The sequence below is a fragment of the Centruroides vittatus genome, unplaced genomic scaffold (assembly GCF_030686945.1).
Source record: "Centruroides vittatus isolate TY-2023 unplaced genomic scaffold, ASM3068694v2 contig_89, whole genome shotgun sequence".
Taxonomy (NCBI): domain Eukaryota; kingdom Metazoa; phylum Arthropoda; class Arachnida; order Scorpiones; family Buthidae; genus Centruroides; species Centruroides vittatus.
This window is the reverse complement of record NW_027122580.1, coordinates 207387-233869: the sequence shown is the minus strand read 5'-3', so window position 1 is coordinate 233869 and position 26483 is coordinate 207387. Positions and strand designations below refer to the sequence as shown.

The 26483-nt window shown below is 33.3% G+C and overlaps 1 protein-coding gene across 1 annotated transcript in view; it reads left to right on the top strand.

Moving 5' to 3' along the window:
• Window positions 1–26483, top strand: part of Madm (MLF1-adaptor molecule) — a 115291-nt gene that overhangs the window by 57311 nt on the left and 31497 nt on the right. Inside the window, exon 5 of the mRNA XM_067280668.1 lies at window positions 15301–15395. Coding sequence (XP_067136769.1) covers window positions 15301–15395 — 95 coding nt within the window. The remainder of the gene's footprint in view (window positions 1–15300; window positions 15396–26483) is intronic.

Below are 26483 nucleotides of genomic sequence, written 5' to 3'. Positions count from 1 at the left end.
TCACAAACAATGACTGTAGGAATTCCATGATGTGAAAAGATTGCTTTTAGATTTGTTATGACCAGTTTAACATTATTAGAACTGACTGAGACTAATTCAAAATATTTAGAAAAATAGTCTATGACTAGCAAATAAGTAATAATATTATAATAAAAAAATCTATGCCTACTTTTTGCCATGGCAGGTTGACATGCTCATGTGGAATAAGAGGCTCTTTATTGTTTGCTCTTCTAAATTTAATGCAGGCGTGACATTGCTCTACTTTGTTTTTTATATCAACATTTAAGTTTGGCCAATATACAACACTTCTTGCTTGTCTTTGGCATTTTTCGATGCCTAAATGACCTTCATGAATAATGTCTAATATTTTGGAACGAAGACTTAAAGGAATTACAAGTAGACAACCTTTAAACAACAAACCATTGATGACATGTAGTTCTTGACGTATATTAAAGTAAGGTTTTAATTGACAGTCAAGCTTGTTTCTTGATGTAAGCCACTCAGTAAGACAATATTTCATAATGATTTGGAGATCTGCATTCATCATTTAAACTAGAGATTAAACTAGATCTGCTAGTTTCAGAGGACACTGCAAGATTAGTCATCAATAAGTTTGTGTGTATGCGGAGATCTTCCTCTAGAGCAGTGATTCCCAACCGGTGGTTCGCGAACCCCCAGGGGTTCGCGAAAATAATATTGTAATGGCGGATTTTTTAAAACGCCATTAAAATCAAAAGCAAAAACAAAACAAAACAAAAACACAAAAATTAAAGAACACACCCACTGTAAAACAGATTGTTCGCTGCCTGTTTGTTAAGAAATCTATAATAAATTTCAATATTTTCATTTCTTTTTTCTTTATTTGTTTTTCAAAATTACTTCATCAATATCAAATTATATCAACAATTTTATACATTATAATTTATTCCTCTTATTCAAGTAATCAAATACTATTCTCTTTTTACTACAAACATTTATTTATATTTAAAACATTTTATCAATGTGATTAGTATCATGTTCTGCTTTATATTTAAAATCATTGCAGCAGTTTTCCCTTCTATGTAATATTTTTTTTACAATACAATTGGAAATAAATATCAAATTAAGGCAGTTTACTACAGATTTTAGAATTAAATACTTGTTCACAACCGGAAACTGGGAGAGTAGTGTTGTATTAACCGACGTTCATACATAGGCTTAGCACTTGTAAAGCTTGAGTGATAGTGATACTGTGACTGTCAAGTTCTCGTGTAAATGATTTAATAATTATTAATTTAATTATTATTATAGCTTATTTTTATTATGGATCGATTGTTAAAAACGGGTCGTTTAGAAACGAGACATGATAATCGAGATGATAGTACTGAAAGCTGTAGTGAGGTACCGTTTCACCAGACAAAAAGCAAAGGAAATGATGATAGAAAAGGGAAAAAGCGAAAATATTACAGCGACTATCTACAATTGGGTTTTCATTTTACTGGGGATGAGTCGGAACCTAAACCGCTTTGTGTTATATGTAACGAAGTTCTTGCCAACAGCAGTTTAAAACCATCACTTTTTCGTAGACATATTGAAACAAAACATCCGACACACAAAGATAAACCTCTTGAATATTTCAAAAGAAAATTAGCAGATATCAAAAAGTGTAGCCTTTCTTCTTTCTTGACTTCAAACGAAGATAGTAAAATGGCCCTTGAAGCACCATTTCGAGTAAGTTATAGAACTGCAAGATCTGGACAAGCGCATACAATAGCAGAAAATTTAATTGGACCATGTGTGAAAGATATCGCCAAATGTATGCTTGGGGAAAAGGCAGCAAAGAAAATTGAGCTAGTTCCCTTATCAAACAACACGGTGTCGCGTAGAATTGACGACTTGGCTAATTATGTGGAGAACGAACTTCTAAAAAGAATAAAATTGAATTATTTTGCAATTCAACTTGACAAATCGACGGGTGTAACAAATGCCGCAGTCTTGCTTGTCTACGTTAGATATCTTTTTACGAATATTGTTCAAGAAGATGTACTATTTGCAAAACCTTTGAAAACCTACACAACTGGAGAAGCGATTTTCGATATGATCAATGGGTATTTTGAAAAGAATGGAATAAGCTGGTCTTATTGTGTGGGTGTGTGTACAGATGGTGCAAAATCAATGACAGTAAATTTTTCTGGTTTTGTGGCACGGGTGAAGAAGATCAACGAGAAAATTCAATGGACTCTGTTGTATTCATAGACAAGCTTTAGTATGTAAGCGTATTCCTGCAGAGTTATCTACTACTTTAAGTGATGCTGTGAAAATTGTGAACTTTATAAAATCGCGTGCTACAAATTGCCGTCTATTCCGTACGCTTTGTGAGGATTTTGGAAGTTTCCACGTTTCTTTACTACTTCACACAGAAGTTAGATGGCTTTCCCGTGGTAAAGTTTTGACGCGTTTGTTTGAATTGAAGTCTGAAGTTCAAGCATTTTTTATTGATCATCCGTTTCATTTGTTTTCTTGTATATCCGATGTTATTTGGCTGCAAAAGCTTGCGTATTTAGCTGACATTTGTTGTAAACTGAATGAATTAAATATGTCTTTACAAGGCGAGGGTGTCACCATTTTCAGTGTACATGATAGAATTGAGGCTATGTTGAAAAAGATCAATTTTTGGATTCAATGCCTGCAGATGAATGATATGGATGTTTCGATTCTGTCAGCACTTTTTTTATCAGAAAATTCAATTAAACTTGACGAAAACATTAAAAGAGTTCAGATGTTCACATATACTCATCTACGATTAACTTTCGATGACTATTTTCCCAACAGATGCAATATATCCATCTCAAACAACTGGATACGTAATCCATTTCAAGGAAATGTAAGTTCAGAAACCTCTCTATGAGTTTTTCTTTTTCCAGTATATTTAGAGTTATCTTGTGACAGTTCTCTAGAAGCAATTTTTAAAGATCAATCTTTAATTGACTTCTGGCTCAGTATACAAAATGAATATCCTGTTCTGTCAAAAAAAGCCATTGAAGTTCTATTACCATTTTGCACAACATATCTATGCAAGAAAGGATTTTCAACATATACTTATCTGAAAGATAAATACAGAAACAGGTTAAATGCAGAACCTGATCTAAGACTGAAATTGTCAGATATTGAGCCTAACTTTGAATTGCTTTGTTCTATCAAACAGCCACAAATATCCCATTAAGAGTTTTTCCAAATGTAAAACATAAGACCAGTTTGTTAGATTTATCTTGTTTTCAACTTTTATAGCCATCATTTTAGTCTTATTAATGTTTTATTTAAATGTTTCACGATTAATATAATCAATTATTCTTCAATATGTAAAATATATATTCTATCAAATTTTACTGCTTTTTTTACCTGTCATTAATGACTACATAGGGAGTTCGTCAAATTTTTTCGGACCTTTCTTTTGGTTTGCGAGGAAAAAAAGGTTGGGAAACACTGCTCTAGAGAATCCTCTGCATCAGGTGGATCTACTGGAGCCCTACTTAAAGTATCTGCTATGAACAGGAATTTGCCTGGTTTATATGTAACATTCAGATCATATTGTTGCAAATTCAGCATCATACATTGTAGATGCACTGGCATTTCAGACAATGGTTCCTTAAATAAAGGTCTTCAAAGGTTTATGATCAGTTTCCACAGTGACTCTATGACTGTAAATATATTGATGAAACCGGTTACAACCATACTGAATTGCATACAGCTCTCTTTCTATTTGAGCATAACGTGACTGACACTCTGTCAATGACTTTGATGAATAGGCTATGGGTCTCTTGTTTTGTAGTATGACTGCACCAACTGCTGCCTTTGAACTATCCACAGACAATGTTAAAGGCTGATTAGGATGGAAGTAAGTTAAGACTGGAGCATTGCTTATTAACTCCTTTAATAATTGAAACTCTGACTGCTGTTTCTCTGAGCAATGAAACACTATATTCTTTCTTAACAATAGACGTAGGTTGACGGTTTTATCAGCTAAGTTATCAATGTATGATCCCAAATAATTTACCATTCCCAAAAAACGTTTAAGTTCTGTTATATCCTTTGGTGCTGGTATGTGACATATCGCACTAACTTTAGCTGGATCAGGACACATACCATTTTGACTAAAAATGTGGCCTAAATACTTGACTTCTCTCATTAGAAAATGACACTTATCTTTATTAAACTTTAAATTAATTTGATAAGCTTTTTCTAGGACTTTTTGCAGTATCTTGTTATGGGATTCTAATGTTTGACTATAAATCAGTATATCATCAAGATATATCATGATTCCTTGTATGTCTGAGAACCAGTTAGTCATGATTTTATGGAAAATTTCTGGGCACTTGACGCACCATAAGGAAGACGCTTAAATCTAAATCTACCAAAAGGCGTATTTAAATGTGGTTAGCCTTGAACTGTTTTCACTCAGTTTTATCATCCAGAATCCAGACTGTGCATCTAAAGTTGAAAAATACTTAGCACTGGCTAATTTTGACCTCAGTTCTTCTACAGTTGGTAATGGATAATGATACCTCTTTATTGCTCTATTCAGATTTCTTGGATCTAGACAGACTCGCAATGACTTATCTTTCTTTTTAACAATAACAACTGAATTTACCCATTTGGTAGGCTCACTTATTTTTGCTATAACATCTAAAGATTGCATATGTTCCAGTTCTTTTTTAAACCTTTCATTTAACATAAACGGTATTTTTCTATGCAGTTCTATCACTGGTACTATATCTTTGTTAATGGATATATCATATTCACTTGGTAGACAACCAAGACCCTGGAATACATCTTTGTACTGCGACAGGACTGACTCATGATTATTGATTTTAAATACTCTTTTGACTAAACCTAGTCTTTAGATTGTAGGTAGTCCTATAATGGTCTGACTATCAGTATTGGTAATTACAAAATGAATACTAGCTGACAAATTATCATTGATTATACCATTGACTAACACTGTTCCCAAAACTGGTATATCATTTCCTGAGAATGACGTAAGCCTTACAGCTGTAGGTTGTATTTTTCTAGCAATTTTTAAACTTTTATAATTTCTTACTGACATTACATTAGCCTGAGCATCCATATCCAAATTACATTTTAACACTTTGTTATTAATCTTAAGTTTTAGAAACCACGGCTCTCTTAACCAATTGTTATAACTGCTAATAGATCTAATGACAAAGAGATCTGATTTACTACTATCATGGTCGCAATCATCACTAACATTAACATATTTTACTTGTCTAGTACGACAACATTTTGCATAATGACCTACTTTGTTACAAAGTTTGCAGACAGCATTAGTAGCCAGACATTTATTTCGGTGTACCTGTCCACAACACGTACATAATAATTGATTGTCCTGGCCTGTTTGACGAAACCTCGAGAACTTTGCCGATGACGATTCTCGATGACCACCTAAGACTGTCCTCCTTCCACTACTTGTTGCTTTATTTTGTAGATTTCCATGACAAATGTTGTTGTGATTGAACTTTTCAACTTCGAATATCTGAGCATTGCTGTTTTTTCCAATTTGCTCCGCCTGATGATGAGTAATTTCGATGCTTTTGGTTATGCTGATGGCCTCTGTTAAGGTTAAGCCTTCTTCCTGAAGTAGCCTAGCTCTGATGACTTTATTATTTGAGGACAAACCAACAATAAACATGTCTCAACCAAACTCTCTCGGAGATTATCAAACTCACATGTTAGGCTTAGGTTCTTAAGTGCAGTTACGAAGTCTTCGATTGACTTGTCTTGTTTTTGTCTTCTGGTCAAAAAATTATCTCTCTCAATTGCGAGATTAGTTTTAGGTTTACAATGAGACTCAAATTTTTTACTACATCCAAGTATTGACAATTGTCCATATTCAAGTTAAAGGAATTGAAAACCTGTAACGCATCTTCTCCAACAAAACATAAAAATATGGTGACTTTACAGGAATCACTTTCACTTTCTAAATTACTAGCCCGCAAAAATATTTTAAATTTCTGATACCAGATTGACCAGTTATGAGCTAAATTTCTTTCTAATAATAATGATGGAACTGGATTGTCGCATAGTTCCTGTTGACCACTTAAATGGGACAAAGTTAAAGATGGCTGACCTGCGTTACTGACTGGTGAACTCATTATTTTGAGCTGCTGCTAGTAGGAAGATGACGACGACGACTATAATTCTGACACCATGTTATAATGTTGGATCTTGGTTGTCTTTAAGACTAATAATGTTTAAGAACTATTTATTAAAACTATCAAGTACATTACAAGTGGACACACACATGGTAGGTTATATGACAGACAACTGATGACCGATGCTCTCGTTGGTCGCTGGTGTCGCCACCAGTACATATCGTAACAGTAACCATGGGTCCTGGCCATCTCTTCCAAGTGTTTTAATTCTTTGTAGACAAGTGTGTGTAGGCTCTTTTAACTAACACCCTGAAGGCCGTCATCTTGTATTGGAAGGGATCACAAGAGCTTATTGGTATTTACTAAGTGGATGTACTAGACGGTTTGATATACTCTTTTCTTTACAAGAGTGGACAGCACTGAATTTCACCGACAGGCACTAGAATTGGCCCACTTAATTTGTTACAACTCAGTATTTCAATTCTGGGGGGTGATGTACACACAAACTAGAGGTGTCCCCATGGGCAGTTCGGTCTCCGGGGATTTGTGTGAATTGGTTATTAGGCAACTGGAGAGCAGGACACTTCCGAACTTCCTCCAAGACATTATCTTTTACAAAAGATATGTCGATGACATTATTATTTTATGGAGGATAACTCCCAAGCTAACCCACTCTCTAGACAAAATGAACAACAATCCTTATGGGTAGTCCCTGGAGATGGAGAACTATAGCACCAGCAGGGTCTATTTCCTTGACTTGTATATCAGAATTGAGGATTCCAGCATCTACACGTTCATATATCATAAACTGTCTAGTATATCCTTTTTTTTTCTTATTATATATTTTGTCAACATGGATGTTAATCATTAACAGGACAATTAATATCCACATTGACAAAATATATAATAAGAAATTAAATAAAGATAGTAAGGTAATAATAATTACATCTAGTATATCCACTTACATACCAATAAGCTCTTGTGATCCCTTCCAATACAAGATGACGGCCTTCAGGGTGTTAGTTAAAAGAGCCTACACACACTTATCTACAAAGAATTAAAACACTTGGAAGAGATTGCCAGGACCCATGGTTACCACAATATCATACAGAAAATCTCTGAGCGCCACAGACGGATGTGGGTTTAGTCCAGTATTACTGCAGTAACACAAAGCGTTAACCAGAGGATGGATATTGTGAGGATACCTGTTACTTTCAACCCCCTCTTGAGGTCTTTATACAGTACCATTGCAAAGAAACGTAATGTTACCCTTAATGCTACAGGAGATGCCCTACTCTGTTTGACATCTTACGTAATGGAAAAGACCGATCTAGTATGGAAAGACCACCAGGCATCTATCGCGTCCCACTTAAGGATAACCAGTTTAATAGAGATTTGATATACATAGGATCGACTAAACGTTCATTGGGGTTTAGGTTAAAAGAGCATATCTCCAATATACAATGCAATAGATGCACCACCTCACTCTTCACTTACGCCATCGACCAAGAAATTGCGGCGGACTTCACAAGAGCGCAATTAATTGTTACCACATCACACATTGGCCACCTAAAATGGTTAGAGGAGATGGAGATTTTTAAGGCTTATAGCACATCCACATGCATTAATACAAGGGACGAGATTAGCCTTTCCATGGCATGGCAGGCCTTACTACATACGGAGAGATAGCATTCTACTCTTAATTTTTTGGTAAAGAAAAAAACTTGAATGTGTGAGATTATTATCGATGATTTATCTCTCACACACGTGTTTTGTGTATTTTGACCTAACACTCACTACCGTTTGGAGATTGATAGTTAAATTCAACCACTTTTGAACACATCACGTGACACAATGCTCAAACGAACCGGACGTTCGAAACATAAGATCGTTCGGCTTAGTTCAAATTTTCGTATTCAAGTTCGATCCAGCTGATTTTACCTGGAGATGAACCCAGAAGAGGTTAGGAAAACGTTTCTTTTGGATGATTAAACTTTGTACGCACCGGTTAAAGGTTCAAGTAGGTCATATTTTGTTATATACGACTCTGTGTTCAGTTTCTGTTTTTATAATTCAAAATAAATCAACAAACACCTTTTAGGCTGCTGGAATTTGCTTTTATTTAGCAAACGTTTTCAATCTGATCTAATAGGCCATCTTCAGGCTAACAATCTTTCTTGGAACATATTTTACTGTTAAATATCATTCCAAAATAGAACACAAAAAAGAATAACTATGTGTAAATATCTGAATATAAAGGCAAAAAAACTAAAAATTAATATAAAGTAAATAACTCAAAAATATACAAAAAATATAGTAGAAATGAGGCAATGACCTTCTAACAAACTTATTCTGTACAATGTATTTCCATGCCATTGCTAAGCTGTAGGCATTTCTTGCATTAATGCACTTTTCCTTCATTGTGTATTATGAATTAATTATGGTGTGTAGATGACAAAAAAAAAACAAAAATGAGATATGCCCTACAGAACACCTCAGATTGTTGGAGGCTGTGCACATTTTTAAATCCAGTTTTACATCTATGTGCATAAATTATAAAGAGGAAATGGTTTTGTCAATGGTCTGGCATGAATTGATTGAAAACACAGTTTAGCTGTTCATTGAGTCCTGGTATTGTGACTCTCTGTGTAGGCGCAATGTGGTTTTAATAATTTTTCAAACTCTTGTTTGAATTTTATTCCACAACGAAGAACCATTGAGGAATTGTTAAAAAACCTGATGAAGGACTCTGAAGGAGTTCGAAAACGTTTTTGTTTGTTTTTGTCATCTACACACTGTAATTGGTTTAGAATATGTGATTAACTATATCCCAGTGTGGTGAGTGGTTGTTTGCACTTATCCTTCAACCTGCTTTTGTATATTTCAATTTTTCAGTGTTCTTTGTCAATGTAGGAGAATGTACCAACTTATTGAGGTTTGCCTCTTTCCATTTTATCTTTGAGCCTTCAGTCTGCGCCATCCTGGAGAGTACTGCTATTGCAATCCTTTCTTACATTATATTAATGTTTTTTAAATCTAATTTTCAAGTTTCTTGTGGTGACACCGATGTAATTCTTGTGAACATGCAGTTGGGGACCTTCTTGGGTTCAAAGATTAACCCTTCCACATAAATATGGCAGATGTGGCCTGATTGATATAGTTAACCTTTACTACAAACAAAGATTACACATTTTTGATACATTTTCGATACAAATTATTGACATCTTTCATTGCAAACAAAATATGTTGTTATGTAAGAATGTTGCATTGAAGAATGCAACATTAGAAAAAAACAAAACACCTTATGTTGCTGAGAAAAAATTTAATAAATAACGTTGCAAACGTTTTCAGCCAAACCTGTTGGCCATCATCAGGCTAAACATATTCGAATGCAAACAAAATGGAACAAAAAATTTAAATACAAATAAAGTAACGGATAAAATATACATATAATAAAAAAATAATAATAAATAACAAAGAAATATAAAAATATAAATACAGATAAAATAACGGATGAAAATAATAATAAATAACATAGAAATATAAAAATATGTATAGGTTAAATAAATAAATATTAAGCCATTACATAATAATAAATTACATGAAATTCTAATAAATGCAAAATATGCATTTATTAATAAATTATATGAAATTCTAATAAATGCAAGATATGCAATGATAATAAAATCAAGGCATTAAATTAAGAGCTCTCAAATCTTTTAATTAAATACTTCCAGGCTGAGGGCAACCCTTCAGCATCCCTGGCATTAATGCAGGTATTATGCAATCTGCTCTTAAAGATTGTGTTAAGACTTGTCAAGGCAGAATGCAAATTTGAATTTTTGAAAGAATGTTTGAAAAGCAGGGTATTTCCGATGTCGATATTTAGGATCAGCATCCCTAAGGAATGTGCTTCATTGAAATTCAAGTTTTGTCTAATGTGCCTTTGTAAATCCATTAGAATTGCAAGGAACAAAAAGTATGGTATCTTGCATCAGCTCATCACTCTAGAGGATATTATATACCAGGGGTGGCCAACTTTTGTGCACATAAGATCTACTTTTTATCGTAAAAATGTATTGCGATCGACTTGTTGTCATAGGCATAGTGTAAGTGGGGAGGGGGAAGTGTGAAATGCATACTATGTTTATACACTGTTTCAGTACGAAGTGCACTCACTGCTTATGAGTCAAGTCATAACTGCATGCATACACTTGCGTTTGGTTACAAATATAATACGTTAAGTCAAGACATTGCTAGCGATCGACCAAAATTGGCTTGGCGATCGACCGGTCGATCGCGATCGACTTGTTGGCCACTCCTGTTATATACAATGAAGATCCTGAAACGTTGGTAGAAATTAACTGAGGCATAGTTAAGTTAACGGATACGATACATATGAATTTAAAGAATAAGTACATTAAGAAAATGAAATGGATTCTTAAAAAACAACCATCAAGAGTAGCTAAGGGTAATCCTTCGACATTCATATTATGGGACCAGGTAGAAGTCCCGGTTAAGATCAGGGAATTTCTAAAATGGGGACCGAACTTTGTCTCTGAAAATTCAAAATCTTGGGAAACGTCAATTCAAGAAATAGAAAGAGGAATATCTGGGCTAGATTTTTTAGAAAAAGAATATCTCCGATGAAAAACTGTCATTAAAGACCAGACGGCTTGGAAAAAAGGATGTGATGCCAGTAAATACATCAAACTTACTAAAGGTTGGCTTAGAAAAAACGATTTGATCACTACTAGAGCAGACAAGAGCAAAGCATTAGTCATCATGAAAAGACAAACGTATAATAACGCATTGGAGGAATATATTCAGAAAACCAAATGCGAGCGGGTTGATGAAAAGATTATCGATAGCATCAACAGAAGAGTTAAGAAGCTTGAAAAAGCTAAACTCACTAATTTATTACCTTTCCTCAAAAATTGTCGGAATCCTAGGCCAGGTATGCCGAGATTATTTGCGTTTGCCAAAACCCATAAAGAGGGCAAGGAAGTAAGACCCATAGTTGAAAGATGCAGAGGACCAACCTTTTTTCTTGAAAAGAGATTACACAAGTTTCTCACCTCTCAACTTGAAAATAACATATGTGTAGCACAGGATCCCAGGGATGTGGTTAATGAGATACAGGATCTAATTTTAATGGAGGATGAGGTTGGAATTGTAATGGACTACAAGAGCTTATACCCCTCTATAAAAATTGAGTCATGCAAAGTAGCGCTTTTAGATTTCATGCATAGCAAGAGCCCAGATTTGGCAAATTACAGTAGTGATTTGATAGAGCTAGCTAACCTTGTCTGCTATGAATCTTTTTTCGCCTTTAATGGCCGTCAATACAAACAAAAAAGAGGAGTCCCAATGGGAAGTCCTATGTCAGGATTGTTGTGTGAACTTGTATTGAGAAGGTTGGAAAAAAGTGTTCTTTGTGGCTTCATGAATGACATTGTATATTTTAAAAGGTACTTGGACGATGTCCTGGTAATATGGAAGAATGACCAAAAGGTCGAGGAATTTATTAATAAGATCAACAACAATGATGACGGCCTCAAGCTAAAGACTGAACAGACGTGTTCCTCGCGGATACAGTTTTTAGACATTGACATTGAATTCAAAGGAGGACATTTTGTCACCAAAGTGTACGTAAAACCAACACATAGTCCTCTGTACATTCCGTCACATTCTAACGATCCTTACCAATACAAAATGGCTGCTTTCCGTGCCCTCATTCACAGGGCTTTTCTCTATTGCAGTAGTGTGGTTGATAGACAAAAAGAAATCTACAGAATATCACATATCGCTAGAACTCTAGGGTACAGGGCGGATATGGTAACAGCACTAATCAAAAACTACAAGATTAACAAAACAAAAGCTCAAAGAGGGGATTTCGGCAAATTCACAAAGTTCACGTATGACAGAAAGAAAGAAGCTATCATGAAGGAAATCTCAGCCCGCAAAAATTCAAAATTAATTTTCAAGAGAGCTCCCAACCTGTACAAATTATTAAGAAACGACAAAGACAACATTGATAAAGAAAGAATGGCTGGAGTGTACAAAATTCCTTATGAAAACCAAGAACTAGGCATTTATAAAAACTACATCGGGGTCACTAATAGAAACCTAGGGATTAGATTAAGAGAACGCAGGTACAACATCAGCAAAAGATCTAACGCCACAGTTCTATCTCAGATGGCACAGGTTGAAGGCTCGATAGTCAAATGGGGCGAAGCAGGCATTATTAAATCTGTACATTCCCCGACTTTAGCATTTAGCGCCGAGAAAATTGAAATATTTAAGAGCAGATTGCATAATACCTGCATTAATGCCAGGGATGCTGAAGGGTTGCCCTCAGCCTGGAAGTATTTAATTAAAAGATTTGAGAGCTCTTAATTCAATGCCTTGATTTTGTTATCATTGCATATCTTGCATTTATTAGAATTTCATATAATTTATTAATAAATGCATATTTTGCATTTATTAGAATTTCATGTAATTTATTATTATGTAATGGCTTAATATTTATTTATTTAACTTATACATATTTTTATATTTCTTTGTTATTTATTATTTTTTTTATTATATGTATATTTTATCCGTTACTTTATTTGTATTTAAATTTTTTGTTCCATTTTGTTTGCATTTGAATATGTTTAGCCTGATGATGGCCAACAGGTTTGGCTGAAAACGTTTGCAACGTTATTTATTAAATTTTTTCTCAGCAACATAAGGTGTTTTGTTTTTTTCTAATTTACATTTTGCTGAGTGTGTTCATTGTAATATTAATATGGCGGCACTGGTGAATGCAACATTCTTACAGAACAACAAAAATGTTGCTGTAGAAATCACTGGGGATGCAAAGGACAGTTACTCATAGATTCAACCATTCAACAGCAAGCACACAAACAACACAGAAACACACATGGCATATATAGACTACAGAAAAGCATTTAACAGTGTTCCACACAGTTGGCTGCTACATATTCTACACATGTACAAAATACATCCATCACTCATTGCATTCTTCCAAAACACTATGCAGCACTAGAGAACAACACTACATCTCAGGATTCATAACACTTCTATACAAACAAACTAAATATTCATTAGGCAAGGAATTTTTCAAGGAGATTCCTTGAGTCCTCTTTGGTTCTGCTTAGCCCTGAACCTATTATCTAACATGTTAACATTCAATATGGTTACAATATCAGACATGAAAAAACAACACAGTTTACATTTTCACATCTCATGTACAGTACATGAATGACAAAACTTTAAGCATCCACACAAAACCAACTTCATCAACTCCAACAAATCACATATTCATACTCCAAGGACATACAAAGAGAGTTTGGCCTAGACAAATGCAAAACACTTTACATAGAAAAAAGAGTCCAACCAGAAGAAAGGTGATTTTGCACTTGGAAATGGCAATGTTATTGAATCTATGGAAGAGGACGAGTTCTACAAGTATTTAGGATTCCATAGGCTAAACGCTATTCTCAGAACACAGTTAAATTCAAAACACCCAGTTAAAGCAATAAACACATATGCCATCCCAGTACTCACTTATTTTTTTGGAGTTATACATTGGATCTTGAACAACTCCAAAGGAAAACAAGAACAATACCTGCTAAGCATAAAGAACATCATCCTAAATCCACCATAGAAAGATTAACCCTTCCACATAAATATGGTAGACGTGGCCTGATTGACATAATTAACCTTCGTTACAAACAAATACGGACAATGCGAGAGTTTTTCTACAAAAAGCAAGAAACATCACAGTTACATAAAGCAGTAACTCTAGCAGACTCAAATAACACACCATTAAACTTACACTTGATATGGACATGACACAACATATAAAAAGCACAAACACTATTAAGCAATTATGGGCTCAAAGGGCACTCCATGGCAGACATCCCTATGACTAGGCCCAGGATTTTGTTGACAAAACTGTATCAAACAACTGGTTAGCTTGAGGATGTGTCTTTGGGGAGATAGAAAGCTTCATGATTGCCATACAGGATCAGGTCATAAGCTACAGAAAACACATACTCAAAGATACAACTCTCATAAACGACACATGCAGAAAATGTCATATCATGCCAGAAACTATACAACACATCACTTCTGGTTGCAAGCTCTTGGCACAGACAGATTATTTACATAGACATAATCAAGTAGCAAATAACACCAAGAGATTGCAAAGAAACACAAATTATTAGACATCTGCAAACCATACTACAAATACATTCCACAGACAGTATTGGAAAATGACAAGCACAAAATATACTATGACAGAGCCATAATCACAGATAAAACAATTTACCACAACAGACCAGACATCACACTCATTGACAAACACAATAAAATCACATACATTATAGACATATCTGTTCCAAACACTCACAATATACAAAATATGTGCAAAGAAAAAATCACCATATACACAGAACTTGCCCAGGAAATAAGGCATCTGTGGAGGATGGATAGGGTGTTTATTGTACCTGTTCTCTCTTCTACAGGTGTCATACCACATGCTACACAAAGCCTGAAACCATTACAGTTGAATTGAAACACGTACATCACACTACAGAAGGCCACTATATTGAATATGTTTCATATTGTTAGGAAATTGCTGAATACAGACACACACTCTGACACATTTTAATTTTTGTCTTGTTTTTATTTCTATGTTTTGACTCTGGTCTGGCATAGTACACAGCAATTGGTGTCAACCAAGTATAACTCACTAAACCCAACATATTATTTTATTTTTTACAAACTATATTATTTATTATATTTGCTTCTAAAATTGCAAATACTTAATTCATCTTAAAGTTTCTTTTCATTTTCTTAAAAGTTTGTTTTATTGAGGTAGTATTATGATGATAATATAATAATTTGGTGATGTATAATTATTTGAATACAGTTGTAAAATAAAAATGCATAGTGTAAATTTTTAACAGCCTGTAGCACTCACCAAAGTTTTTCTTTTCTTTTTATTAAGTATTGTAGGCTAACAAAAATAAAATACAATTGTCAATCAGTTGTAGTTTGTTTACATTAATTTGCTGAAATAAATTTCTATCATTAAAAATTAAAATAAAAAGTCTGAAATATATTTTTTTCTTTCCAGTTATTTACATTCTTGTTCACCACCAATTATTCATGGAAACTTAACTTGTGATACCATTTTCATTCAGCATAATGGTTTAATAAAAATTGGATCAGGTATGATATTAAATCTTATGCTTGTTTCCATAATTACATTAAAGATTATGATAAAATTTAATAAATTTATCTTTTAAATCAGATTTAATTTCGTAATAATGTAACTACAAAACAATTGAACCAAATGACATCATTTTTAAACTGAGAATTTTGCACTTTTATTAAGGATGAAAATGTGCCTAGCAAAATTGACTTTCAGAATTTTTTACAGAAATAATTACTTATGGATGTATTTATTGTCCATCTTCCCAACTAACATTAAAAGAAATAAGTTGTGGAATTGTTTACTTAAACAGAATTCAGTTGCTTTATTTTAAAAAATTGTCTATGTGGACTTTCGGATTAATAGGACTATTAAACTAGTGTATTGGTTATTAACACAAGGAGGAGTTCATAATCAGAAATCAAAAAATCTTTATTTTATCACCTGTAGTAGTATTTTCTGTACTCATAACATATGTGTTTTGGGCTAATTGATCTCTCTTCAGCAGTATTACTACCACGATGTTCTAAAAATTACAATATTACAATAAATAAATAAATTACAATAAAATCCTGACAATAAAACATTAAAAAGAACTTGCAGAATTTTTGTATCCAATTACTTCAAAATATGCATTAATCACACCTAGAAGTATTATATTAAGTTAGCACAAATACATGTTGCTATATTAAAAACAGAGAAATTTAAAATTATATTTCTAAAAAGTTACAAATAAATATCATAAATTTAACAAACTTACATCAAATGTTGTTCTCATGAACCTAATAAATTAACCGTCACATAATTCTTCCATCTATTTATACCCCTTTGCTTTTGGTTTATGTCATTGATTATGTTCTGCCATGATTGGTGGATTTCCCATCCTAAGTTATTGTTAATTTTATTGCTATGTCTTTTTATATAGATATGTTCAAATAAGTGAGGTTTAAAATTATTGGTTTCTTTTTTCTTTATTTTGATTGTGTTTAAATTTATTTCACATTCGTTATTATTGCAATGTTTAACTACTGCAGAATTTGCATAATTTCCCTTTATCTCCTATATATGTTCTTTTATTCTTATTCTTAATTTCCTTTTAGTTTCACTTGTGTATGTTTTTATTGAATTACAGTTACTATCAAAGGAATAAACCACTTCTTTTTCTTCCATTATATCAGTTTTTTTGTTTGACCTATGATATAAATATCTCTTAAATAAAACATTCTTTTCTGGTATTAAATTTACTTCTCCATTTAAAACTGTTTTTACTCTTTCAAAAAGTTTAGGTATATAGAATATATACATTTTTATCTTTATTGAATGCTTTATTTCCATTTACATTACTAGTTATCCAATATAGCCATTTTTTAAGTAATTTTTTTGGATAGCTGTTAAATAAAAACGTCTTTATAACTTGTTCTATTTCAATTTGTTGATTTTGTAATTTACTTGTTCTATTTTTAATTTTATCAATATACATTTTAAAAATATTAAATTTATAGTTGCTGGTACATTTGATTTATAGGTAAGAACTTTTGGTATTTGCATAGGTTTAACAAATTTTCTACATTCTAAATTATTTTCATTTCTTTCGTTGGTTATATCTAAGTAATTAATACTATTATTCCTTTCTTTCTTGATGTCAAATTGCATATTTTTTCTCTATTAAGTTGGCTTGTTGTAAAATTAATTCTTCAATTATTTTTTTACTATCAAATATAATGATACAATTGTCTACATACCTGTTATAAAATTCTATTTCTTCTATGTTTTTAAGTTTTTTATCTATATGTATCATGAAAATTTTTGCCAGTCTTGGGCCTATGCATGTTTCCATTGGTATTCTATCAATTTGAGTATAAAACTTTTCATCATACTGAAAATAATTATTTTTCATTACTAACAAACGTAATTTAATTATCCAATCTGGAGCCTGTATTTTCTTTAAAGAGTTTTCAATATTATTTCTAGTTATACTGGGATACATATTTTGAACATCTAAAGACATTAATTTCATGTGTTTATTAATAAGTGTATTTTCATTATTTAACCTACATAATAATTTATCTACATTTTTGACAAGACTATGTCTTGTTTATAAAATTGTACTGCCTGCTGTGTTACCAGCTTAGAGGTATGAAGGAGTACATGTCAGGAGTCGAAATTTGGCACAGAGTATTAGGTGCCCAAATCATGTGCGCATAAAAAAGCCAGACTTGTAGGTAGTCGGGGGACCAAGAATCGAGTCAAAATAAAATACAAAATGGCGACACTCTCTACAAACAGGCAGTAGTGCGAGATTTGCACATGCGTTGCTCGTTGGGAAGTTGGAAATACGAATGTTGTGAAATCGAATTTTGACAGCTGGAATGGAACTAAATATATTTGGAGTCAATCTTCGTCCTTTCACATTTTTTACTGGTAAAGGAGAATTAATGTCACATGTATGGTCTGGCACTGCAAGTGAACAGACTCCTATAATTCAGGTAATTACAATACTTAATAATGATCTTCAACATGTGCGTTGGGAAGTTCGAAAAGTGAATGTTGCTAAATCGAATTTTGATAAATGAATCTTTGAAAAAAATCGATTTACTTGTCTCATGTATTCCCCACATATTTCTGGTCACCACGTGCTAACCTTGATCAATTGACCAGAGATATCTCATTTCATCATTGGAACGTTTTTGAAACTAGATGGCACATTGTTATAATTTTATTTTAAAACTAACTTTCGAAATATAATTTATTTTCTTTTTACATTTATTAATATATATATATATATATATATATTGTTTGTGCAAAACAATAAGATAATTTCGAACGATACAATAGCCATGATTATTTTTTTCGGGAAATTTTCGTTAGGCATCAGCAAAAATTCAACCTGGAGCGACATGCAACAGAGAAAAATTTCGAAATTGGATAGGTTAATTTCACCAAAAATGCAATGTGGACGACCTTGGGGTTGTGGCTGTGGCTGAGGCTGGCAAAGTTTCAAAGATTGCACTCGAAACCAGCAATACCAAAGAAGATTGGAAAATGGGAACGAGACCCGCCATGAGTGTCGAAGTGATCCCACTTAGCAGTGAGTCTCTGAGACACAGTCTTGTCCCAAATATGGCTTTGCTGTTTTACTTGTTAAGGCTATAATTAGATGTTTGTAACAAATTTAACTTATTTTTTAAAACTTTTTTAGATTATAAAAGACATAATTTTTAACATCTATTAAGGGTCTATACTTGACTTTGTGTGTTTCACTCTGATGTTAAATTTTGGTGTTCTACTATTTTCTGTTTTCATTTTTTTGTATTTTTCATTTGTTATTAATGTTTGTTTTTTAAAATTTCTAATTCATTATCCAGAGAATATGACATGCTTTTACTTGGGTCTTTTCCTAATAAATTATATTTTCCTTTTTGTATTAAATCTTTCTTCTTCTCTGTTTTCATAAATATTATTGGTTTCGTTTTGTCTCCTTGTAGTAGTACCAAATTATTTTCTACTAAAAACTTTCTTACCTTATTTAATTGTCTTTTATAATTTTTTACTTTATCTAAAGTGTTTTTGGTTAATTTTTGATTTTTTATTATATTTTGCATACCTTTTCTTATGTTTCTTTTTTCCTCTGGAATTCTCCATAATAGCTGTTCAGTGAATACTGCAAAATCTTTCTTCATTATCGATGGTCTGTTAAAGTTTATTCCCAACTCAACTGTTGTTCTTATTGGGATTGGTAATTCAATGTCTGTTGTATTTATTATCAAGTTTTTCTTTCCTTCTTCTATTTCTATATTTAATTCTCTTTCTACGGAGGCTATTTTTTAAATAAGGTCTGTTTTTAATAAGAAGAAAAATACTGTAAATATCATTAAAATATTTTTTTTTTTCCATATTCTACATACTTTTATCTACTTTTCTACATAATTTCCATTTTTGTTCAAACATTTGTCATACTGCTCAACAATTTTTTGAATTCTGATTTCAAAGAAATCTGCTGCCTCTGAAAAAATTCAATCTGTGACTGCAGTTTTCACTTCTTTGTTGTCATTGAATCATTGACCACCAAGGAACTCTTTTAAGTACCAAAAGAAGTGAAAATCACTGGGTGCAAGGTCTGGACTATAAGTTGGATGATCCAGTTGTTTCCATCAGGGTTGGCATGATTTAAAAACAATGTTTTAAAACATTGGCATTGGATTTAAAACATTTTTTTAAGACAAATGTTTAAAAACATTTAAAACATGGTTTTTTTTTGGAAATAAAACACTTGATATAGTAAAATAGAAAAAAACAGAAAAACTTCAGCGTAAGACTCAAGAATGTACAGAATGTTTTATTTAATATAAAAAATAGCATTTTTAAATGTTTCTTTATGGAATGGCATTTTTAAAATTCACATGTACAAACACCAAAACAGGATTGATAGCAGTTGCTTCAGCTTGAAGAATCTCTTATTTTCAGAAATGTACGACGCTCGGTAATGTTTGTTTAGGTGCTTGAAAACTTTAACAAGCTTCGCTGCCTTTTCCTGTTCAAGTCAATTTCTAAGTTTTGAATGAACAAGTCCATAGGTAGAGAAAATTCTCTTAATTCCTGCTGAAGAAGCCACTGCTGTGTGCAGCTGTGTAACTAATTTTAAGAGGTTCATCGATTCAGTCATATAGTGACTGCCACCATGTAAGAGGATTGATATTAGTACAGACTCTGCAAACTTGCAGAAATGGTCTAGCTTTTGCTAAGTATTTTAAAACTGAAGGCATAGCATGTGGGTAGTAAGCATGGCACACAATGCAGCATCCTTTGTACTGTTTGTGAGCTTTGCACCCTGGTATCTTGGGTCCAGATTTGCTAAAAGGTGATAGTCTGTGATAGCCATATCAAATCTATCCTTGGCTGCTTGTGTGACTCCAGTGATTCCAAGTTATTGCAAGTCATTTTGAACACTATAAAAGTAATATCATCATCAGATGTATAAAATTAATGAACTTAATGAACACAATTTTGAAATTAGATTGGTTACAATTGATTTGGATGCTTTATGAATTAATGACTTTGTCCACAGTACAAAATAAGAAAATAAAAACTACTAAAAGTAACGATAGTACCTTCATTAGGATAGGGCAGTTCTAAATATGACTAAGCAATCAGCTAAGCTGTTCCAACATACATCATCCTGTGGTAATATCAATCCTTTTCCACCTGCCTCTTTTTTATTTGGTTTTCAGGAAATGATGATTTTGGAAGTATACAATGATGTGCTTAACTTGCTCATTAACATCTTAAGCCAGTAAGTTTAAAATATGAGCAGAGCATTTGTGACAATATCTAAATTTTCTGTTATTGCTAATAAATAAAACTATATTTCCTTACTGAAGAGACAATATAAAATAAAATAATCAACCATTCCAACTTCAGCAAAAATTCTTTAATCCTAAGAACGTTTTCAAACGCATTAAGCGTCCATCTTCAGTTACATCTTTAAATTAAATATGAAATTCGAACTAATATTAAATTCGAACAAATATTACATAAATTAACGGTACGATTACAATAAATAAATAAATACATAAAAAATAAAAATAAAGTAAAATAAACAGGATTATCGTAATTTACAAAATTATGTCAATATTTCATCAACAAATAAAAATAAAATAAAAATAAAACAAAAAATAAAAACGAAACCAAAAAACAACGTGCGGTTTAAACCAATCACGGATTATCGCTGTATTTCTTTACAAATGCCTTCATCCGTCATTAAAGATTTAAAACAATATCAGCTCTAGGATTTATCGTACTTCTATGTTTAGCCCAAATCATCGCACAAAGATTTCCAAGCTGTGGAAAGCCCATCAGCGTCCCTATAATTAATGCATTGCGTACTTCTCTGCGCTCTGTGGATCTCCAATTTTTCGAAAAATTTTATTGCGTGTCTCGATCTAGTAGCCCTGATGATAGAGGCTTGGTCCCAAAAGACCGTGATGCCTTGCTGCTTAGCATAACTGACCAGGACGGTACTATCAACTGATTTTTCCACCGATCGCTTGTGTTCATTAATCCTCTTTTTTAAATTTCTCAAAGTTGCCCCTATATATACTAATTTAGAATCGAACCTATGATCCCTTAATGGTATCGAATAAATTCCTGTTAGTGAGTTACGCTCATACTTCATCTTATCATTCCTTAAAAGCTTGTATATGGTCGGATTACGTCGATAAATAACCTGCAAATTCCTACTCTTGGAAATCCTTTTAACTAACGGCTTAAGAAAAGGAATGTAATCGAGGATCACTTTCTCTCTTGGTTGGTTTCTACTCCTCCCACTCGTTCGGTTATGGTCTTTCTTGATGAGAGCATCTATTTTTTCTGTTCTGTAGCCATGTTGCAAAGCCGTTGTTCGGATGTATTGTAGCTCTTTAATTGTATCTAAAACATTGGTGCAGTGTGTGTGCGCTCTCTGTATCCACGAGCGAAATACTGCCATCTTGATATGCCCCGGGTCTGCAGAGTTCCTAGGGATAACGATTGGGACTGATATCGGTTTCCGATAGACATTCGTGCAGATTTCCCCTCCTACACATGTTATAGTGAGATCCAAGAAATTAACACTATTATAACTTTGCTGATCTAACTCTAGAGTTAAACCATAGGGGTTTTGATTCATTAAATCTATAAACTTTTTGATGTTGCGATTGTCCTTCCACACGATAAAGATGTCGTCCACGTATCTCACGTATAATAAAATATCATCCCCTACTATCGGGAGAATACTGCTTTCTAGCTTGCGGAGTACCAATTCGCAGAGTATATAAGACATAGGGCTACCCATCGGTACTCCTCGCCCCTGTATATAAGTTTTGTCCTCGAAGCCAAAGAAAGATGTGTGACATATCAAGTCCGCTAATTCCAAGATCTGGGTGTGGTACTTTGCAGCGTTCTTAATATTGGCGAATAAAAAGTCCCGCAAGGCACAAAAGCAAGGAGGCAGCTTGATGGAAGGGTATAATGCCTTGTAATCTAATACCGTCAAACACTCCTCATTCATGAGCGTAACATCCTCAAGTTTTTGGATCAATTCTATCGAGTTTTTGATCGAAAACGGCGAAACTTGCATATTACTTTGTATAAATTTAAGAAGTACTTTTTCTATCTTGAACGTCGGAGCATTACACTTTTCCACTACAGGGCGTAATTGGGAACCTGTTTTATGCGTTTTTCCGAAAGCAAACATTCTCGGAGTCCTGGGAGCTTGTAAAGTGGCAGCATCCATATGTAGCAATTTCGCTAGAGGAGTTAGGGTGAATCTTATCACTCTTTGTTGCAATGCTTCCAAGTAATTATTCGGGGCAAGATGACATTCCGTGCTGTCGATGTATTCATTTAACTTTTCCCTATACGAGCTTCGTTTGATGAGTACAAGACCTTTCGATTTGTCCGCCTTTAAGAGAACCACATCATTTTTTTGGAGCCATTCCTTTGTTTCCTTAATGCGCTGTTGGAAAACTATATTTGTTGAGTTGTTACGTTTTACTTTTTCGGCATATATTCTTGTTTTCCATCTGTAATAATCCTGTGTGGTTAATTTCATACCCTTTATGAGATTTTCAACGTTTGGTATAATACTTTCCGGGCGTATTAGCGGTGTCGGAGCAAAAGAAGGGCCGTGCTCCAAGGCGTCAATTAAACACTGCGGTGGAATAATGTTGTCCCAAGCGGTTAGAAATATATCTTTTTTTACCCTCGGTTTAATATTTTGGCATTTAAAAAGCCATTTTAGCTTTTTAACGTACTTGCGTTTTAGCCTTGTTTTCAAGGAAAACTCCAAATCAATCACCCTACTGTTGACCTCTTCGAGGATAGCTTGATCTTTCGCATATAAATCATTCTCCAAATTTATGGTGGTACGTAACAACCCATAATAACGCCTTCTTGCAATTCTAATCGCCTTATTGAGGCATAAGAACTTTAATTTTGGTAACAAACTGCGACAATCCAAAGGAAGATTGATGCGATGAATTGACATTGGAAAAACTCCGTTTAAACGGCACTGTATAAGAAATTCGAATTTCATTCTTGCTTTGCATAATTTCAGAACGACCTTATCTATAAGCTTTTGGCCGGAGGAATGATAAGATGAAGTATGAGCGTAACTCACTAACAGGAATTTATTCGATACCATTAAGGGATCATAGGTTCGATTCTAAATTAGTATATATAGGGGCAACTTTGAGAAATTTAAAAAAGAGGATTAATGAACACAAGCGATCGGTGGAAAAATCAGTTGATAGTACCGTCCTGGCCAGTTATGCTAAGCAGCAAGGCATCACGGTCTTTTGGGACCAAGCCTCTATCATCAGGGCTACTAGATCGAGACACGCAATAAAATTTTTCGAAAAATTGGAGATCCACAGAGCGCAGAGAAGTACGCAATGCATTAATTATAGGGACGCTGATGGGCTTTCCACAGCTTGGAAATCTTTGTGCGATGATTTGGGCTAAACATAGAAGTACGATAAATCCTAGAGCTGATATTGTTTTAAATCTTTAATGACGGATGAAGGCATTTGTAAAGAAATACAGCGATAATCCGTGATTGGTTTAAACCGCACGTTGTTTTTTGGTTTCGTTTTTATTTTTTGTTTTATTTTTATTTTATTTTTATTTGTTGATGAAATATTGACATAATTTTGTAAATTACGATAATCCTGTTTATTTTACTTTATTTTTATTTTTTATGTATTTATTTATTTATTGTAATCGTACCGTTAATTTATGTAATATTTGTTCGAATTTAATATTAGTTCGAATTTCATATTTAATTTAAAGATGTAACTGAAGATGGACGCTTAATGCGTTTGAAAACGTTCTTAGGATTAAAGAATTTTTGCTGAAGTTGGAATGGTTGATTATTTTATGTTATTGCTAATGTTTCTCTCATTTTTTTTCATGCTATATCAAAAAAAAATGAGGGAAACATTAGCAATGACAAAAATTTAGATATTGTCACAAATGCTCTGCCCATATTTTAAACTTACTGGCTTAAGATATTGCATTGTCACTTACCAGGCTTCTTACTTTACAGCCATACTTTTGATTGCATTTTTTTTTATTGCTGCAGTTGCAATAATTTTTAAGTAGTTTGATTTGTGCCATTCTACGTATATATTAACTGAGTCAATCAAATGACTTGTTTCATTAGGATCAGTCACACACACACACACACACACACACACACACACACACACATCACTGGTTCATAATGGATATTACTCCATCCATCAATAGCCATACAGACTATAATATCCTTTAACTCATCGGCTGATTCATTCTCCAGCAAAGATCCCCCAACTTCCTTTCTGTGTGGAGGGTCATATACAGGTCTCAACATCTGACAAAATTTTATAAATTTGGGATGTTCTATATGAGTAAATTCTAAATTGGTGGCATATATAAATTTTGCGCATTGGACATTCAATTGCATTTTTTTGATTAGTTGATGTTTTCACAATAAATGGATCAATTCATTGCAATTTTACATTGCTTTGGGATGCAGTGCCAGTGCCAATAGTGGAACCAGAACTGGTGGCAGAATGCTTTCCACTGGTCTCAGACTCAGGCTCCTGACTTCCTGACTCCTGCCAATCTAAATAATAAATATAGAAACAATAAATTAATTACTAATTAGATGTAAGTTTTTAAAATTACTACTATATTCAGATGTATGAAAATTATTAGCCTCAAGTCAGACCAGTGCAATATAAAATGATACACTTTAGGATAAGAACTAAAAATAATACACTTTATGCTTGGGTCTAATTCACACACTTCTGTATGTTCACAGCTCACAATGATTGATATGTAATTGTATACTATAAAAATTTGAGCCATGCCCCATGTAAAACTTTATAGCAAGTTATAGAAAATTTTGAAACTTATAATGGTTTAAAATATTCACCCAGCTGTTGCAATTCCTGTATATCATCCTGTAGATGGTTATCTTCAATATATTTTTCCATATGAGTGACTAATCCAGCCATTTGTAATATTTTGCAATACAACCTGCATGCAGGTTTTCCTGGATTTCCAGAAATTAGTTTGTACTAGTTCCAGATATTATCAAGCCTTTTTCCTGCACTCATTTCTCACTTAACAAGTAACAACAATAATAATAATGTTTTCTTCCATCTAAGTAATATTACAATACATTAGCAAGGTTGAGGCCAAAGTTTTTAACGCAAAAACGTGTATGTCGGATGTTCGGCACTGCTTTCCTGTAAGCCTAGAAGTTTGACAATGGCATTTGGAAAGTCAGTGGAATCATGCTCAACATTCTAAATGCCATTGTCAAACTTCTAGGCTTACAGGAAAGCAGTGCTGAACATCAGACGTACACGTTTTTGCATTGAAAACTTCGGTCTCAACCTCACTATTAGCTGTATTGCTAACAGCATGAACTGGCATCTGCTATCAAGAAATCTCTTCTTAGTGATAAAAGCTGCATGTCATATGCTTTCATGACCCATGAGAGTGAGAAAAATCTCCCATAACCACACCTACGTTTAGCTCACAAGTCAGAAAACGTTTATTTAATAAATTTATGTAATAAAACATGTTTTTTTAAAATTTAAAACATTGTTTTAAAACAGTATTTTACAATGTAATATAAAACTGTTTTAAAACAAAAAAAAACAAAGGTTTCTAAATAAAACGTCTATTATTGTTTTATTTTTAAAAAACAACATAAATTTGCCAACCCTGATTCCTATTCAAAAGAACTGATTAGATCTTGTGTTTGTGTAGAAATATGTGGCCTTGCATTGTCATGGAGCAACATCACACCAGAAGGCAGTAGGCCACACTGCTTGTTTTGTATGGCACGCTGGAGTTTTCTCAAGGTCACACAATACGCACCAGAATTGATTGTTGTGCCTCTCAGTATAAAATCCACTAACAAAATTCCTTTCCTGTCCTAAAAGAGAGTTGCCATGGTCTTTCGTGCTGAAATTGTCTGTTTGGCTTTCACTTTGGTTGGCGACAATGTGTGTCGCCATTCCATTGACTGTTACTTGGACTCAGGAGTCATGTGAGACACCCAAGTCTCATCT